This window comes from Besnoitia besnoiti (assembly GCF_002563875.1).
Source record: "Besnoitia besnoiti strain Bb-Ger1 chromosome Unknown contig00040, whole genome shotgun sequence".
Classification (NCBI taxonomy): domain Eukaryota; phylum Apicomplexa; class Conoidasida; order Eucoccidiorida; family Sarcocystidae; genus Besnoitia; species Besnoitia besnoiti.
In genome coordinates this window covers 1-17968 of record NW_021703935.1, presented here as the reverse complement: position 1 = coordinate 17968, position 17968 = coordinate 1, and the positions used below count along the sequence as shown (strand labels likewise).

The following is a 17968-nucleotide window of genomic DNA, read 5'->3' as shown; positions in this document are numbered from 1 at the left end:
CATCATGTTAAGTGCATTAAGTATAGTGGTATCCAGCGTATATTTTGAAAAACCAACATTTGTATACAGCTGACGAATATCATGACATTCACTTTGGTAGTCGCCTTCTTAATGTTAGTCTGTACGGAATACTTAGGACTATCTCTTTATATTAATGATAATGCATTTGGTAATGGACTTTTCATCTTAACTGGTATACATTTTAGCCATGTTATTGTTGGAGCTATCCTTGTATTCTTCACTCAAAGTATCTATAGTTCTTTAGTTACTTACATGCCTACAAGCTCTATAATGCTAAGCAAATCTAAAGGTATGTTATGCAAGATCTTTACAGAACCATTCACTATTTTATATCTACACTTTGTAGAAACCATGTGGATATTAATCCACATTACATTCTATCTCTAAATCATATAACGGTCGTAAGGTACGCCGGGGATAACAGGTCAGATAATATTGGGAGTTCTAATCCTCGGATTGTATCAGCACCTCCATGTCGGCTCATTACTCCCTTGTTATTGAACAAGATTCAGTTAGGAACGCTAGTTCACCGTCAGATGTAATACGTGAGCTGGGTTAAGAACGTCTGGAGACAGTTTGTTCCCTATCTACCATATTATCTAATTGGTTTAATTTTCTTACAAACGGCTTTTTGGTTTGATTGAATTATCGCACCCAGATAACTCCATACCAGTGAACCGGTTTGTAACTCCGCTTCATATCGTACCTGAATGGTACTTTTTAGCATATTATGCGGTGTTAAAAGTAATCCCATCCAAAACGGTGGTTTTGTTAGTATTTATGTTCTCTCATTAACTTAGCTCTTTTTATCTGAAATTCGAGCTTTGAATACTCGAATGTTGATACGACAACATTTTATGACTCGAAATGTAGTCAGTGGATGGGTAATTATTTGGGTATACAGTATGATCTTCTTGATTATTATTGGTAGTGCTATTCCACAAGCGACTTATATCTTATATGGTAGATTAGCTACTATCGTATATCTTACTACCGGATTGGTTCTATGCTTATACTAAATCAATAGTTATAATGACTACAGCTTCCAAGCAAACATGATTACCGTGATATTGAAATCCAACACTTTTAGCTGTCTTAAGCAGTCCAGTGGGGTGGTGGTGTACTGCAATCATAAAGAACTTGGTTGTCTGTATCTCATAACCGGAGTCATCTTCAGTATTCTAGGAACTATAATGTCTTTGTTTATTCGATTTGAGTTATACAGTTCTGGATCGCGGATCATTTGTACAGAGACGATAGCTACTTATAATGTGATAATAACGATACATGGCCTAGCTATGATCTTTATGTTCTTAATGCCTGCTTTGTACGGAGGATATGGTAACTTCTTTGTACCAATATATATTGGTGGTTCGGAAGTCGTTTTCCCAAGAACTAACGCGATCTCCTATTTTCTAGTACCATTAGTGAACTCTTTTGGTCTGATCCTAAGTACGCAGTGAGCTAACTAGATACAAGGAACTTGACAAGCATTAATAGATTTATATAAACGACAAGGACATGAGTCTACTGGATTTTTATAATACAGGGTTGAACTGTGGGTTAGTTTCAATGCCCAAGGCAGAGCACTGGATTGGATACCCAGGGAACTGTGCTCCCATTAATAAGAATCATATTCTAAGTCACCAGGCATGCAATACCAATCAGATAACAACTGAAGCTAGACTCCATGTTACACTTACTAAAATGGGATTCCTAGGTTGATATAAACTACCTTTTTCTGGGGAGTATATACTACGAGTTGGACTACTGGTTTAGATCTTGAAGGTCTTTGTTTACCGGATCCAAGTTCTCTTGTGCTTTTCATGACCATCATGTTAAGTGCATTAGCAGAGCATAGTTAAGATGATAACTATTGTGGATATAGAACCAATTGAACACCATGTATTAATATAACAAAGATAATCAGGGTAATCTGGTATCCTTCTTGGCATAACGTTGAAACCAAGTATATGCATAGGGATGAAAATTAATAAGATACTACCTAAGAAGACTACAAACCAGATGCTTAAATATGGAGAAGCACCGGTATTTACATGGAATAGATTTACAGTATCTCCGAACATATCTCTGCTATAGAAGATAAAGCCACATATAGTAGCTAGTACTGCACCAAGAGATAATACGAAATGGAAATGAGCTACAATATAGTATGTATCATGTAGGGCAATATCCATACCAGCGTTACCCATAACTACACCTGTAGTACCACCTAGAGTAAACAATAGGATAAAACTAAGAGCAGCCCATAGATCTACAGTTCTTGTAGTTGTATGGCTAGCCATATAGGTACCTAACCAGTTGAAAATCTTAGTACCGGTAGGAATTGCAATCATAATAGTCATAGCAGAGAAATAAGCTCTGGTATCTACCTCTAGACCGACTGTCATCATATGATGTGCCCATACTAAGGAACCTAGAATAGAAATACAACCCATAGCTAAGATCATAGATTGTCCACCGAAGACAGATCTAGCAGCATACATAGATAATGTCTGCGAGACTACACCAAAAGCAGGTAAAATTAGAATGTATACCTCTGGATGTCCGAAGAACCAGAATAGATGTTGATAAAGTACACTATCACCAGAATACATAGAATCATAAAATTCAGTGTTTACGTGTAGATCAAGAAGGATCATAACTAATCCACCAGTAAGAATAGGTAGAGTGAAGACTAACATAAGGGCAGTAAATATGATAGCCCAGATATATAGAATATAGTTCTTAGCACCAGCATTAGAACCCATGAAGACGCAAGTACCAAGGAAGTTAATAGAACTTAAAATACTACTAATTCCTAGTACTGCAAGACCTCCGATAATCCAATCAGTTGCCTCTGGATTTAACACCATCAAGCTAGTACTTAGTGGAGGATACATTGTCCAACCAAGACCACTACCAAACTCGGAACAAATACTTTGAGTTAACAACACAGAACCTAATGGTACTAGAAAATAGGAGATCGCGTTAGTTCTTGGGAAAACGACTTCCGAACCACCAATATATATTGGTACAAAGAAGTTACCATATCCTCCGTACAAAGCAGGCATTAAGAACATAAAGATCATAGCTAGGCCATGTATCGTTATTATCACATTATAAGTAGCTATCGTCTCTGTACAAATGATCCGCGATCCAGAACTGTATAACTCAAATCGAATAAACAAAGACATTATAGTTCCTAGAATACTGAAGATGACTCCGGTTATGAGATACAGACAACCAAGTTCTTTATGATTGCAGTACACCACCACCCCACTGGACTGCTTAAGACAGCTAAAAGTGTTGGATTTCAATATCACGGTAATCATGTTTGCTTGGAAGCTGTAGTCATTATAACTATTGATTTAGTATAAGCATAGAACCAATCCGGTAGTAAGATATACGATAGTAGCTAATCTACCATATAAGATATAAGTCGCTTGTGGAATAGCACTACCAATAATAATCAAGAAGATCATACTGTATACCCAAATAATTACCCATCCACTGACTACATTTCGAGTCATAAAATGTTGTCGTATCAACATTCGAGTATTCAAAGCTCGAATTTCAGATAAAAGAGCTAAGTTAATGAGAGAGGACATAAATACTAACAAACCACCGGTTTTGGATGGGATTACTTTTAACACCGCATAATATGCTAAAAAGTACCATTCAGGTACGATATGAAGCGGAGTTACAAACCGGTTCACTGGTATGGAGTTATCTGGGTGCGATAATTCAATCAAACCAAAAGCCGTTTGTAAGAAAATTAAACCAATTAGATAATATGGTAGATAGGGAACAAACTGTCTCCAGACGTTCTTAACCCAGCTCACGTATTACATCTGACGGTGAACTAGCGTTCCTAACTGAATCTTGTTCAATAACAAGGGAGTAATGAGCCGACATGGAGGTGCTGATACAATCCGAGGATTAGAACTCCCAATATTATCTGACCTGTTATCCCGGCGTACCTTACGACCGTTATATGATTTAGAGATAGAATGTAATGTGGATTAATATCCACATGGTTTCTACAAAGTGTAGATATAAAATAGTGAATGGTTCTGTAAAGATCTTGCATAACATACCTTTAGATTTGCTTAGCATTATAGAGCTTGTAGGCATGTAAGTAACTAAAGAACTATAGATACTTTGAGTGAAGAATACAAGGATAGCTCCAACAATAACATGGCTAAAATGTATACCAGTTAAGATGAAAAGTCCATTACCAAATGCATTATCATTAATATAAAGAGATAGTCCTAAGTATTCCGTACAGACTAACATTAAGAAGGCGACTACCAAAGTGAATGTCATGATATTCGTACAGCTTGTATACAAATGTTGGTTTTTCAAATATACGCTGGATACCACTATACTTAATGCACTTAACATGATGGTCATGAAAAGCACAAGAGAACTTGGATCCGGTAAACAAAGACCTTCAAGATCTAAACCAGTAGTCCAACTCGTAGTATATACTCCCCAGAAAAAGCTGATAAATAATCCTGTCTCAGAGATGATAACTCCAAGTACGATGCTACTGATTAGACTAGCATCTGAGTAGTAGTTTTCTCTCGCTGTTAAGATGAGTGAGAACAAGAATCCATATATTACGCCTAGAACATAACCGATGTGGAATAATCTTAATGTAGTAGGATATTGAAATCCAACACTTTTAGCTGTCTTAAGCAGTCCAGTGGGGTGGTGGTGTACTGCAATCATAAAGAACTTGGTTGTCTGTATCTCATAACCGGAGTCATCTTCAGTATTCTAGGAACTATAATGTCTTTGTTTATTCGATTTGAGTGAACACATAAGATCATCGAATTTAACGGTATGCTCCTGAAAGTAACGGTACAAGCTGTAAACAAAGGACTCCTTAACTTAAACTGAGGAGTCCAAGTAGGTACAAACCGTACAAGGATTAATTATGTCCATCTGTGCATCTAAGTTGAGACTATCGGTTATATATTTTAGACGCTAACTTCCCGGCTAAACTTTGACTTATTAAACCAGCCTGGGATCATAAAAGTACTATGTATGGTAAGATTGAGCGTGGACTATCGAATGAAACAATGTGCTCCAACGCTAGTCTAAGTCTCTAACATACCTTTTACCTACAACTGTACGGAACGTAACAAACCTCCAGGCAAAGAACTTGGTATTCTGTTCTAATTCCCCGTGGTAAACACAGTCAACGAATGGCGGAAGGAGCATTCATATGTTATGCAGTGTCTTAGGAGAGATACTCTAGATTTAGCATTCATCTACAGCTACGGTAACTGTTGTGTTTAAATAGCGGTTAACCTTTCCTTTTCCTTACGTACTCAGGGCATGCAATACCAATCAGATAACAACTGAAGCTAGACTCCATGTTACACTTACTAAAATGGGATTCCTAGGTTGATATAAACTACCTTTTTCTGGGGAGTATATACTACGAGTTGGACTACTGGTTTAGATCTTGAAGGTCTTTGTTTACCGGATCCAAGTTCTCTTGTGCTTTTCATGACCATCATGTTAAGTGCATTAAGTATAGTGGTATCCAGCGTATATTTGAAAAACCAACATTTGTATACAAGCTGTACGAATATCATGACATTCACTTTGGTAGTCGCCTTCTTAATGTTAGTCTGTACGGAATACTTAGGACTATCTCTTTATATTAATGATAATGCATTTGGTAATGGACTTTTCATCTTAACTGGTATACATTTTAGCCATGTTATTGTTGGAGCTATCCTTGTATTCTTCACTCAAAGTATCTATAGTTCTTTAGTTACTTACATGCCTACAAGCTCTATAATGCTAAGCAAATCTAAAGGTATGTTATGCAAGATCTTTACAGAACCATTCACTATTTTATATCTACACTTTGTAGAAACCATGTGGATATTAATCCACATTACATTCTATCTCTAAATCATATAACGGTCGTAAGGTACGCCGGGGATAACAGGTCAGATAATATTGGGAGTTCTAATCCTCGGATTGTATCAGCACCTCCATGTCGGCTCATTACTCCCTTGTTATTGAACAAGATTCAGTTAGGAACGCTAGTTCACCGTCAGATGTAATACGTGAGCTGGGTTAAGAACGTCTGGAGACAGTTTGTTCCCTATCTACCATATTATCTAATTGGTTTAATTTTCTTACAAACGGCTTTTGGTTTGATTGAATTATCGCACCCAGATAACTCCATACCAGTGAACCGGTTTGTAACTCCGCTTCATATCGTACCTGAATGGTACTTTTTAGCATATTATGCGGTGTTAAAAGTAATCCCATCCAAAACCGGTGGTTTGTTAGTATTTATGTCCTCTCTCATTAACTTAGCTCTTTTATCTGAAATTCGAGCTTTGAATACTCGAATGTTGATACGACAACATTTTATGACTCGAAATGTAGTCAGTGGATGGGTAATTATTTGGGTATACAGTATGATCTTCTTGATTATTATTGGTAGTGCTATTCCACAAGCGACTTATATCTTATATGGTAGATTAGCTACTATCGTATATCTTACTACCGGATTGGTTCTATGCTTATACTAAATCAATAGTTATAATGACTACAGCTTCCAAGCAAACATGATTACCGTGATATTGAAATCCAACACTTTTAGCTGTCTTAAGCAGTCCAGTGGGGTGGTGGTGTACTGCAATCATAAAGAACTTGGTTGTCTGTATCTCATAACCGGAGTCATCTTCAGTATTCTAGGAACTATAATGTCTTTGTTTATTCGATTTGAGTTATACAGTTCTGGATCGCGGATCATTTGTACAGAGACGATAGCTACTTATAATGTGATAATAACGATACATGGCCTAGCTATGATCTTTATGTTCTTAATGCCTGCTTTGTACGGAGGATATGGTAACTTCTTTGTACCAATATATATTGGTGGTTCGGAAGTCGTTTTCCCAAGAACTAACGCGATCTCCTATTTTCTAGTACCATTAGTGAACTCTTTTGGTCTGATCCTAAGTACGCAGTGAGCTAACTAGATACAAGGAACTTGACAAGCATTAATAGATTTATATAAACGACAAGGACATGAGTCTACTGGATTTTATAATACAGGGTTGAACTGTGTAAAGATCATTGTGTTATGGTTCTATCACAAACCATTGAGATTACGAAGTTATGGTTTTGGGCTCGTGAGTGTCTCTCAATAACTAGCTGAGTGCTTGTACGATAATTATAACAATGCAGTACCAATTAAGGCGTGTAGCATCTCCTATGCTCCTTAACATCACAGCTATGTCGAATTATCGCACCCAGATAACTCCATACCAGTGAACCGGTTTGTAACTCCGCTTCATATCGTACCTGAATGGTACTTTTTAGCATATTATGCGGTGTTAAAAGTAATCCCATCCAAAACCGGTGGTTTGTTAGTATTTATGTCCTCTCTCATTAACTTAGCTCTTTTATCTGAAATTCGAGCTTTGAATACTCGAATGTTGATACGACAACATTTTATGACTCGAAATGTAGTCAGTGGATGGGTAATTATTTGGGTATACAGTATGATCTTCTTGATTATTATTGGTAGTGCTATTCCACAAGCGACTTATATCTTATATGGTAGATTAGCTACTATCGTATATCTTACTACCGGATTGGTTCTATGCTTATACTAAATCAATAGTTATAATGACTACAGCTTCCAAGCAAACATGATTACCGTGATATTGAAATCCAACACTTTTAGCTGTCTTAAGCAGTCCAGTGGGGTGGTGGTGTACTGCAATCATAAAGAACTTGGTTGTCTGTATCTCATAACCGGAGTCATCTTCAGTATTCTAGGAACTATAATGTCTTTGTTTATTCGATTTGAGTGAACACATAAGATCATCGAATTTAACGGTATGCTCCTGAAAGTAACGGTACAAGCTGTAAACAAAGGACTCCTTAACTTAAACTGAGGAGTCAAGTAGGTACAAACCGTACAAGGATTAATTATGTCCATCTGTGCATCTAAGTTGAGACTATCGGTTATATATTTTAGACGCTAACTTCCCGGCTAAACTTTGACTTATTAAACCAGCCTGGGATCATAAAAGTACTATGTATGGTAAGATTGAGCGTGAACATTGGATGTCACCATGGTTATAGTTACGGTACATATATAAAATCTACAGTACGATTTGAGATTTGTTACGTGACGAGCGGTGTGTTTAAGACTAGTTTACATGCGCTCATTTTAATATGTAGTTATTTAACGAAGTTCTATTGTGCTAGCATGGTTTCGAGAACACACCAAATTTCCATGAGTCTATTCCGGGCACACCTCGTCTTTTATCGGTGTGCTCTCAATCTAAATTCATCTTATAACTTTGGTTTCTTAGTTGCAATTACCTTTGTACTCCAAATAATTACAGGTATCACTTTAGCGTTCCGATATACTTCTGAAGCATCTTGTGCATTTGCTAGTGTTCAACATCTAGTTAGAGAGGTAGCAGCAGGATGGGAATTTAGGATGTTGCATGCAACAACTGCTTCTTTCGTCTTCTTGTGTATCTTAATACACATGTCTCGAGGTATGTATAACTCCAGCTATAGTTATTTAACTACTGCTTGGATGTCTGGTTTAGTTTTATATCTACTTACTATAGCCACTGCTTTCCTCGGTTATGTACTACCATGGGGACAGATGAGTTTCTGGGGTGCTACAGTCATTACTAATCTCCTTTCTCCAATACCATATTTAGTACCTTGGTTACTCGGTGGATACTATGTATCTGATGTAACATTAAAACGATTCTTTGTATTGCACTTTATATTACCTTTTGTAGGTTGCATTCTAATTGTATTACACATCTTCTATTTACATTTAAATGGTTCTAGTAACCCTGCAGGTATTGATTCCGCACTTAAAGTAGCCTTCTATCCTCATATGTTAATGACCGATGCTAAATGTCTATCCTATCTAATTGGTTTAATTTTCTTACAAACGGCTTTTGGTTTGATTGAATTATCGCACCCAGATAACTCCATACCAGTGAACCGGTTTGTAACTCCGCTTCATATCGTACCTGAATGGTACTTTTTAGCATATTATGCGGTGTTAAAAGTAATCCCATCCAAAACCGGTGGTTTGTTAGTATTTATGTCCTCTCTCATTAACTTAGCTCTTTTATCTGAAATTCGAGCTTTGAATACTCGAATGTTGATACGACAACATTTTATGACTCGAAATGTAGTCAGTGGATGGGTAATTATTTGGGTATACAGTATGATCTTCTTGATTATTATTGGTAGTGCTATTCCACAAGCGACTTATATCTTATATGGTAGATTAGCTACTATCGTATATCTTACTACCGGATTGGTTCTATGCTTATACTAAATCAATAGTTATAATGACTACAGCTTCCAAGCAAACATGATTACCGTGATATTGAAATCCAACACTTTTAGCTGTCTTAAGCAGTCCAGTGGGGTGGTGGTGTACTGCAATCATAAAGAACTTGGTTGTCTGTATCTCATAACCGGAGTCATCTTCAGTATTCTAGGAACTATAATGTCTTTGTTTATTCGATTTGAGTGAACACATAAGATCATCGAATTTAACGGTATGCTCCTGAAAGTAACGGTACAAGCTGTAAACAAAGGACTCCTTAACTTAAACTGAGGAGTCAAGTAGGTACAAACCGTACAAGGATTAATTATGTCCATCTGTGCATCTAAGTTGAGACTATCGGTTATATATTTTAGACGCTAACTTCCCGGCTAAACTTTGACTTATTAAACCAGCCTGGGATCATAAAAGTACTATGTATGGTAAGATTGAGCGTGAACATTGGATGTCACCATGGTTATAGTTACGGTACATATATAAAATCTACAGTACGATTTGAGATTTGTTACGTGACGAGCGGTGTGTTTAAGACTAGTTTACATGCGCTCATTTTAATATGTAGTTATTTAACGAAGTTCTATTGTGCTAGCATGGTTTCGAGAACACACCAAATTTCCATGAGTCTATTCCGGGCACACCTCGTCTTTTATCGGTGTGCTCTCAATCTAAATTCATCTTATAACTTTGGTTTCTTAGTTGCAATTACCTTTGTACTCCAAATAATTACAGGTATCACTTTAGCGTTCCGATATACTTCTGAAGCATCTTGTGCATTTGCTAGTGTTCAACATCTAGTTAGAGAGGTAGCAGCAGGATGGGAATTTAGGATGTTGCATGCAACAACTGCTTCTTTCGTCTTCTTGTGTATCTTAATACACATGTCTCGAGGTATGTATAACTCCAGCTATAGTTATTTAACTACTGCTTGGATGTCTGGTTTAGTTTTATATCTACTTACTATAGCCACTGCTTTCCTCGGTTATGTACTACCATGGGGACAGATGAGTTTCTGGGGTGCTACAGTCATTACTAATCTCCTTTCTCCAATACCATATTTAGTACCTTGGTTACTCGGTGGATACTATGTATCTGATGTAACATTAAAACGATTCTTTGTATTGCACTTTATATTACCTTTTGTAGGTTGCATTCTAATTGTATTACACATCTTCTATTTACATTTAAATGGTTCTAGTAACCCTGCAGGTATTGATTCCGCACTTAAAGTAGCCTTCTATCCTCATATGTTAATGACCGATGCTAAATGTCTATCCTATCTAATTGTTTAATTTTCTTACAAACGGCTTTTGGTTTGATTGAATTATCGCACCCAGATAACTCCATACCAGTGAACCGGTTTGTAACTCCGCTTCATATCGTACCTGAATGGTACTTTTTAGCATATTATGCGGTGTTAAAAGTAATCCCATCCAAAACCGGTGGTTTGTTAGTATTTATGTCCTCTCTCATTAACTTAGCTCTTTTATCTGAAATTCGAGCTTTGAATACTCGAATGTTGATACGACAACATTTTATGACTCGAAATGTAGTCAGTGGATGGGTAATTATTTGGGTATACAGTATGATCTTCTTGATTATTATTGGTAGTGCTATTCCACAAGCGACTTATATCTTATATGGTAGATTAGCTACTATCGTATATCTTACTACCGGATTGGTTCTATGCTTATACTAAATCAATAGTTATAATGACTACAGCTTCCAAGCAAACATGATTACCGTGATATTGAAATCCAACACTTTTAGCTGTCTTAAGCAGTCCAGTGGGGTGGTGGTGTACTGCAATCATAAAGAACTTGGTTGTCTGTATCTCATAACCGGAGTCATCTTCAGTATTCTAGGAACTATAATGTCTTTGTTTATTCGATTTGAGTTATACAGTTCTGGATCGCGGATCATTTGTACAGAGACGATAGCTACTTATAATGTGATAATAACGATACATGGCCTAGCTATGATCTTTATGTTCTTAATGCCTGCTTTGTACGGAGGATATGGTAACTTCTTTGTACCAATATATATTGGTGGTTCGGAAGTCGTTTTCCCAAGAACTAACGCGATCTCCTATTTTCTAGTACCATTAGGTTCTGTGTTGTTAACTCAAAGTATTTGTTCCGAGTTTGGTAGTGGTCTTGGTTGGACAATGTATCCTCCACTAAGTACTAGCTTGATGGTGTTAAATCCAGAGGCAACTGATTGGATTATCGGAGGTCTTGCAGTACTAGGAATTAGTAGTATTTTAAGTTCTATTAACTTCCTTGGTACTTGCGTCTTCATGGGTTCTAATGCTGGTGCTAAGAACTATATTCTATATATCTGGGCTATCATATTTACTGCCCTTATGTTAGTCTTCACTCTACCTATTCTTACTGGTGGATTAGTTATGATCCTTCTTGATCTACACGTAAACACTGAATTTTATGATTCTATGTATTCTGGTGATAGTGTACTTTATCAACATCTATTCTGGTTCTTCGGACATCCAGAGGTATACATTCTAATTTTACCTGCTTTTGGTGTAGTCTCGCAGACATTATCTATGTATGCTGCTAGATCTGTCTTCGGTGGACAATCTATGATCTTAGCTATGGGTTGTATTTCTATTCTAGGTTCCTTAGTATGGGCACATCATATGATGACAGTCGGTCTAGAGGTAGATACCAGAGCTTATTTCTCTGCTATGACTATTATGATTGCAATTCCTACCGGTACTAAGATTTTCAACTGGTTAGGTACCTATATGGCTAGCCATACAACTACAAGAACTGTAGATCTATGGGCTGCTCTTAGTTTTATCCTATTGTTTACTCTAGGTGGTACTACAGGTGTAGTTATGGGTAACGCTGGTATGGATATTGCCCTACATGATACATACTATATTGTAGCTCATTTCCATTTCGTATTATCTCTTGGTGCAGTACTAGCTACTATATGTGGCTTTATCTTCTATAGCAGAGATATGTTCGGAGATACTGTAAATCTATTCCATGTAAATACCGGTGCTTCTCCATATTTAAGCATCTGGTTTGTAGTCTTCTTAGGTAGTATCTTATTAATTTTCATCCCTATGCATATACTTGGTTTCAACGTTATGCCAAGAAGGATACCAGATTACCCTGATTATCTTTGTTATATTAATACATGGTGTTCAATTGGTTCTATATCCACAATAGTTATCATCTTAACTATGCTCTGCTAATGCACTTAACATGATGGTCATGAAAAGCACAAGAGAACTTGGATTCCGGTAAACAAAGACCTTCAAGATCTAAACAGTAGTCAACTCGTAGTATATACTCCCCAGAAAAAGGTAGTTTATATCAACCTAGGAATCCCATTTTAGTAAGTGTAACATGGAGTCTAGCTTCAGTTGTTATCTGATTGGTATTGCATGCCCTGAGTACGTAAGGAAAAGGAAAGGTTAACCGCTATTTAAACACAACAGTTACCGTAGCTGTAGATGAATGCTAAATCTAGAGTATCTCTCCTAAGACACTGCATAACATATGAATGCTCCTTCCGCCATTCGTTGACTGTGTTTTACCACGGGGAATTAGAACAGAATACCAAGTTCTTTATGATTGCAGTTGGACTGCTTAAGACAGCTAAAAGTGTTGGATTTCAATATCACGGTAATCATGTTTGCTTGGAAGCTGTAGTCATTATAACTATTGATTTAGTATAAGCATAGAACCAATCCGGTAGTAAGATATACGATAGTAGCTAATCTACCATATAAGATATAAGTCGCTTGTGGAATAGCACTACCAATAATAATCAAGAAGATCATACTGTATACCCAAATAATTACCCATCCACTGACTACATTTCGAGTCATAAAATGTTGTCGTATCCGAGTATTCAAAGCTCGAATTTCAGATAAAAGAGCTAAGTTAATGAGAGAGGACATAAATACTAACAAACCACCGGTTTTGGATGGGATTACTTTTAACACCGCATAATATGCTAAAAAGTACCATTCAGGTACGATATGAACGGAGTTACAAACCGGTTCACTGGTATGGAGTTATCTGGGTGCGATAATTCAATCAAACCAAAAGCCGTTTGTAAGAAAATTAAACCAATTAGATAGGATAGACATTTAGCATCGTCATTAACATATGAGGATAGAAGGCTACTTTAAGTGCGGAATCAATACCTGCAGGGTTACTAGAACCATTTAAATGTAAATAGAAGATGTGTAATACAATTAGAATGCAACCTACAAAAGGTAATATAAAGTGCAATACAAAGAATCGTTTTAATGTTACATCAGATACATAGTATCCACCGAGTAACCAAGGTACTAAATATGGTATTGGAGAAAGGAGATTAGTAATGACTGTAGCACCCCAGAAACTCATCTGTCCCCATGGTAGTACATAACCGAGGAAAGCAGTGGCTATAGTAAGTAGATATAAAACTAAACCAGACATCCAAGCAGTAGTTAAATAACTATAGCTGGAGTTATACATACCTCGAGACATGTGTATTAAGATACACAAGAAGACGAAAGAAGCAGTTGTTGCATGCAACATCCTAAATTCCCATCCTGCTGCTACCTCTCTAACTAGATGTTGAACACTAGCAAATGCACAAGATGCTTCAGAAGTATATCGGAACGCTAAAGTGATACCTGTAATTATTTGGAGTACAAAGGTAATTGCAACTAAGAAACCAAAGTTATAAGATGAATTTAGATTGAGAGCACACCGATAAAAGACGAGGTGTGCCCGGAATAGACTCATGGAAATTTGGTGTGTTCTCGAAACCATGCTAGCACAATAGAACTTCGTTAAATAACTACATATTAAATGAGCGCATGTAAACTAGTCTTAAACACACCGCTCGTCACGTAACAAATCTCAAATCGTACTGTAGATTTTATATATGTACCGTAACTATAACCATGGTGACCAAATGTTGCTCAATCTTACCATACATAGTACTTTTATGATCCCAGGCTGGTTTAATAAGTCAAAGTTTAGCCGGGAAGTTGCGTCTAAAATTATATACCGATAGTCTCAACTTAGATGCACAGATGGACATAATTAATCCTTGTACGGTTTGTACCTACTTGACTCCTCAGTTTAAGCAGAACTGTAGTTTCTCGGACTAAAGTCAGCATAATCAATAAAAAGGTTGTTTCAGCCACTGGTTCACCATCAACTACCTTGTTTCGACTTCGTACCGACTGTGTTATTGTAGCACATATCAATCCTTAAATAGGGATATTATTCCCAAACAACCGGATCGTGTTGGCTAGGTGAACTAATCACGTTCATAAATACAATCAGTGAAAGCTCTTTTGATTTCCATGAACGGAGTTACATTAGATTCTCTTCGCTCCCATGTATTTAGTAAGTTAACATTGAAACGTATCCAGTGTAAAGTTTGAACGTAATCCAGCTTTACCTTCTATGTTGTTATGTTAACCAAATAAGTTTCATCGTTGTTGATATTTCATTGACATGTTGATAACATAAATACTAACAAACCACCGGTTTTGGATGGGATTACTTTTAACACCGCATAATATGCTAAAAAGTACCATTCAGGTACGATATGAAGCGGAGTTACAAACCGGTTCACTGGTATGGAGTTATCTGGGTGCGATAATTCAATCAAACCAAAAGCCGTTTGTAAGAAAATTAAACAATTAGATAGGATAGACATTTAGCATCGGTCATTAACATATGAGGATAGAAGGCTACTTTAAGTGCGGAATCAATACCTGCAGGGTTACTAGAACCATTTAAATGTAAATAGAAGATGTGTAATACAATTAGAATGCAACCTACAAAAGGTAATATAAAGTGCAATACAAAGAATCGTTTTAATGTTACATCAGATACATAGTATCCACCGAGTAACCAAGGTACTAAATATGGTATTGGAGAAAGGAGATTAGTAATGACTGTAGCACCCCAGAAACTCATCTGTCCCCATGGTAGTACATAACCGAGGAAAGCAGTGGCTATAGTAAGTAGATATAAAACTAAACCAGACATCCAAGCAGTAGTTAAATAACTATAGCTGGAGTTATACATACCTCGAGACATGTGTATTAAGATACACAAGAAGACGAAAGAAGCAGTTGTTGCATGCAACATCCTAAATTCCCATCCTGCTGCTACTCTCTAACTAGATGTTGAACACTAGCAAATGCACAAGATGCTTCAGAAGTATATCGGAACGCTAAAGTGATACCTGTAATTATTTGGAGTACAAAGGTAATTGCAACTAAGAAACCAAAGTTATAAGATGAATTTAGATTGAGAGCACACCGATAAAAGACGAGGTGTGCCCGGAATAGACTCATGGAAATTTGGTGTGTTCTCGAAACCATGCTAGCACAATAGAACTTCGTTAAATAACTACATATTAAAATGAGCGCATGTAAACTAGTCTTAAACACACCGCTCGTCACGTAACAAATCTCAAATCGTACTGTAGATTTTATATATGTACCGTAACTATAACCATGGTGACATCCAATGTTCACGCTCAATCTTACCATACATAGTACTTTTATGATCCCAGGCTGGTTTAATAAGTCAAAGTTTAGCCGGGAAGTTAGCGTCTAAAATATATAACCGATAGTCTCAACTTAGATGCACAGATGGACATAATTAATCCTTGTACGGTTTGTACCTACTTGACTCCTCAGTTTAAGTTAAGGAGTCCTTTGTTTACAGCTTGTACCGTTACTTTCAGGAGCATACCGTTAAATTCGATGATCTTATGTGTTCACTCAAATCGAATAAACAAAGACATTATAGTTCCTAGAATACTGAAGATGACTCCGGTTATGAGATACAGACAACCAAGTTCTTTATGATTGCAGTACACCACCACCCCACTGGACTGCTTAAGACAGCTAAAAGTGTTGGATTTCAATATCACGGTAATCATGTTTGCTTGGAAGCTGTAGTCATTATAACTATTGATTTAGTATAAGCATAGAACCAATCCGGTAGTAAGATATACGATAGTAGCTAATCTACCATATAAGATATAAGTCGCTTGTGGAATAGCACTACCAATAATAATCAAGAAGATCATACTGTATACCCAAATAATTACCCATCCACTGACTACATTTCGAGTCATAAAATGTTGTCGTATCAACATTCGAGTATTCAAAGCTCGAATTTCAGATAAAAGAGCTAAGTTAATGAGAGAGGACATAAATACTAACAAACCACCGGTTTTGGATGGGATTACTTTTAACACCGCATAATATGCTAAAAAGTACCATTCAGGTACGATATGAAGCGGAGTTACAAACCGGTTCACTGGTATGGAGTTATCTGGGTGCGATAATTCAATCAAACCAAAAGCCGTTTGTAAGAAAATTAAACCAATTAGATAGGATAGACATTTAGCATCGGTCATTAACATATGAGGATAGAAGGCTACTTTAAGTGCGGAATCAATACCTGCAGGGTTACTAGAACCATTTAAATGTAAATAGAAGATGTGTAATACAATTAGAATGCAACCTACAAAAGGTAATATAAAGTGCAATACAAAGAATCGTTTTAATGTTACATCAGATACATAGTATCCACCGAGTAACCAAGGTACTAAATATGGTATTGGAGAAAGGAGATTAGTAATGACTGTAGCACCCCAGAAACTCATCTGTCCCCATGGTAGTACATAACCGAGGAAAGCAGTGGCTATAGTAAGTAGATATAAAACTAAACCAGACATCCAAGCAGTAGTTAAATAACTATAGCTGGAGTTATACATACCTCGAGACATGTGTATTAAGATACACAAGAAGACGAAAGAAGCAGTTGTTGCATGCAACATCCTAAATTCCCATCCTGCTGCTACCTCTCTAACTAGATGTTGAACACTAGCAAATGCACAAGATGCTTCAGAAGTATATCGGAACGCTAAAGTGATACCTGTAATTATTTGGAGTACAAAGGTAATTGCAACTAAGAAACCAAAGTTATAAGATGAATTTAGATTGAGAGCACACCGATAAAAGACGAGGTGTGCCCGGAATAGACTCATGGAAATTTGGTGTGTTCTCGAAACCATGCTAGCACAATAGAACTTCGTTAAATAACTACATATTAAAATGAGCGCATGTAAACTAGTCTTAAACACACCGCTCGTCACGTAACAAATCTCAAATCGTACTGTAGATTTTATATATGTACCGTAACTATAACCATGGTGACATCCAATGTTCACGCTCAATCTTACCATACATAGTACTTTTATGATCCCAGGCTGGTTTAATAAGTCAAAGTTTAGCCGGGAAGTTAGCGTCTAAAATATATAACCGATAGTCTCAACTTAGATGCACAGATGGACATAATTAATCCTTGTACGGTTTGTACCTACTTGACTCCTCAGTTTAAGTTAAGGAGTCCTTTGTTTACAGCTTGTACCGTTACTTTCAGGAGCATACCGTTAAATTCGATGATCTTATGTGTTCACTCAAATCGAATAAACAAGACATTATAGTTCCTAGAATACTGAAGATGACTCCGGTTATGAGATACAGACAACCAAGTTCTT

The 17968-nt window shown here is 36.8% G+C and overlaps 8 protein-coding genes across 8 annotated transcripts; 5 read left to right on the top strand and 3 right to left on the bottom strand.

The window, feature by feature from the left end:
* Positions 1–1868: 1868 nt before the first annotated feature.
* BESB_057970 (uncharacterized protein) lies at positions 1869–3356 on the bottom strand (the record flags this gene model as incomplete). The annotated part of the gene is made up of 1 exon (XM_029364212.1): positions 1869–3356. The coding sequence occupies one exon, from the start codon at positions 3354–3356 to the stop codon at positions 1869–1871; it is 1488 nt and encodes a 495-aa protein (XP_029214964.1).
* Positions 3357–3392: 36 nt separating this feature from the next.
* Positions 3393–5410, bottom strand: BESB_057960 (uncharacterized protein; the record flags this gene model as incomplete). The annotated part of the gene is made up of 3 exons (XM_029364211.1): positions 3393–3836; positions 4336–4806; positions 5360–5410. The coding sequence occupies 3 exons, from the start codon at positions 5408–5410 to the stop codon at positions 3393–3395; spliced, it is 966 nt and encodes a 321-aa protein (XP_029214963.1).
* A 134-nt stretch (positions 5411–5544) lies between these two features.
* On the top strand, positions 5545–5958 carry BESB_057950 (cytochrome c oxidase subunit iii subfamily protein; the record flags this gene model as incomplete). The annotated part of the gene is made up of 1 exon (XM_029364210.1): positions 5545–5958. The coding sequence occupies one exon, from the start codon at positions 5545–5547 to the stop codon at positions 5956–5958; it is 414 nt and encodes a 137-aa protein (XP_029214962.1).
* Positions 5959–6043: 85 nt separating this feature from the next.
* BESB_057940 (cytochrome b) lies at positions 6044–6590 on the top strand (the record flags this gene model as incomplete). Its single annotated transcript, XM_029364209.1, has 2 exons — positions 6044–6082; positions 6147–6590. 2 exons carry the CDS (start codon positions 6044–6046, stop codon positions 6588–6590), a joined length of 483 nt encoding a protein of 160 aa, XP_029214961.1.
* A 592-nt stretch (positions 6591–7182) lies between these two features.
* BESB_057930 (cytochrome b) lies at positions 7183–7682 on the top strand (the record flags this gene model as incomplete). The annotated part of the gene is made up of 2 exons (XM_029364208.1): positions 7183–7196; positions 7298–7682. 2 exons carry the CDS (start codon positions 7183–7185, stop codon positions 7680–7682), a joined length of 399 nt encoding a protein of 132 aa, XP_029214960.1.
* A 629-nt stretch (positions 7683–8311) lies between these two features.
* BESB_057920 (cytochrome b) lies at positions 8312–9391 on the top strand (the record flags this gene model as incomplete). Its single annotated transcript, XM_029364207.1, has 1 exon — positions 8312–9391. One exon carries the CDS (start codon positions 8312–8314, stop codon positions 9389–9391), a length of 1080 nt encoding a protein of 359 aa, XP_029214959.1.
* Positions 9392–11135: 1744 nt separating this feature from the next.
* On the top strand, positions 11136–12623 carry BESB_057910 (uncharacterized protein; the record flags this gene model as incomplete). Its single annotated transcript, XM_029364206.1, has 1 exon — positions 11136–12623. One exon carries the CDS (start codon positions 11136–11138, stop codon positions 12621–12623), a length of 1488 nt encoding a protein of 495 aa, XP_029214958.1.
* A 3752-nt stretch (positions 12624–16375) lies between these two features.
* On the bottom strand, positions 16376–17455 carry BESB_057900 (cytochrome b; the record flags this gene model as incomplete). The annotated part of the gene is made up of 1 exon (XM_029364205.1): positions 16376–17455. One exon carries the CDS (start codon positions 17453–17455, stop codon positions 16376–16378), a length of 1080 nt encoding a protein of 359 aa, XP_029214957.1.
* Between the last annotated feature and the right edge of the window lie 513 nt (positions 17456–17968).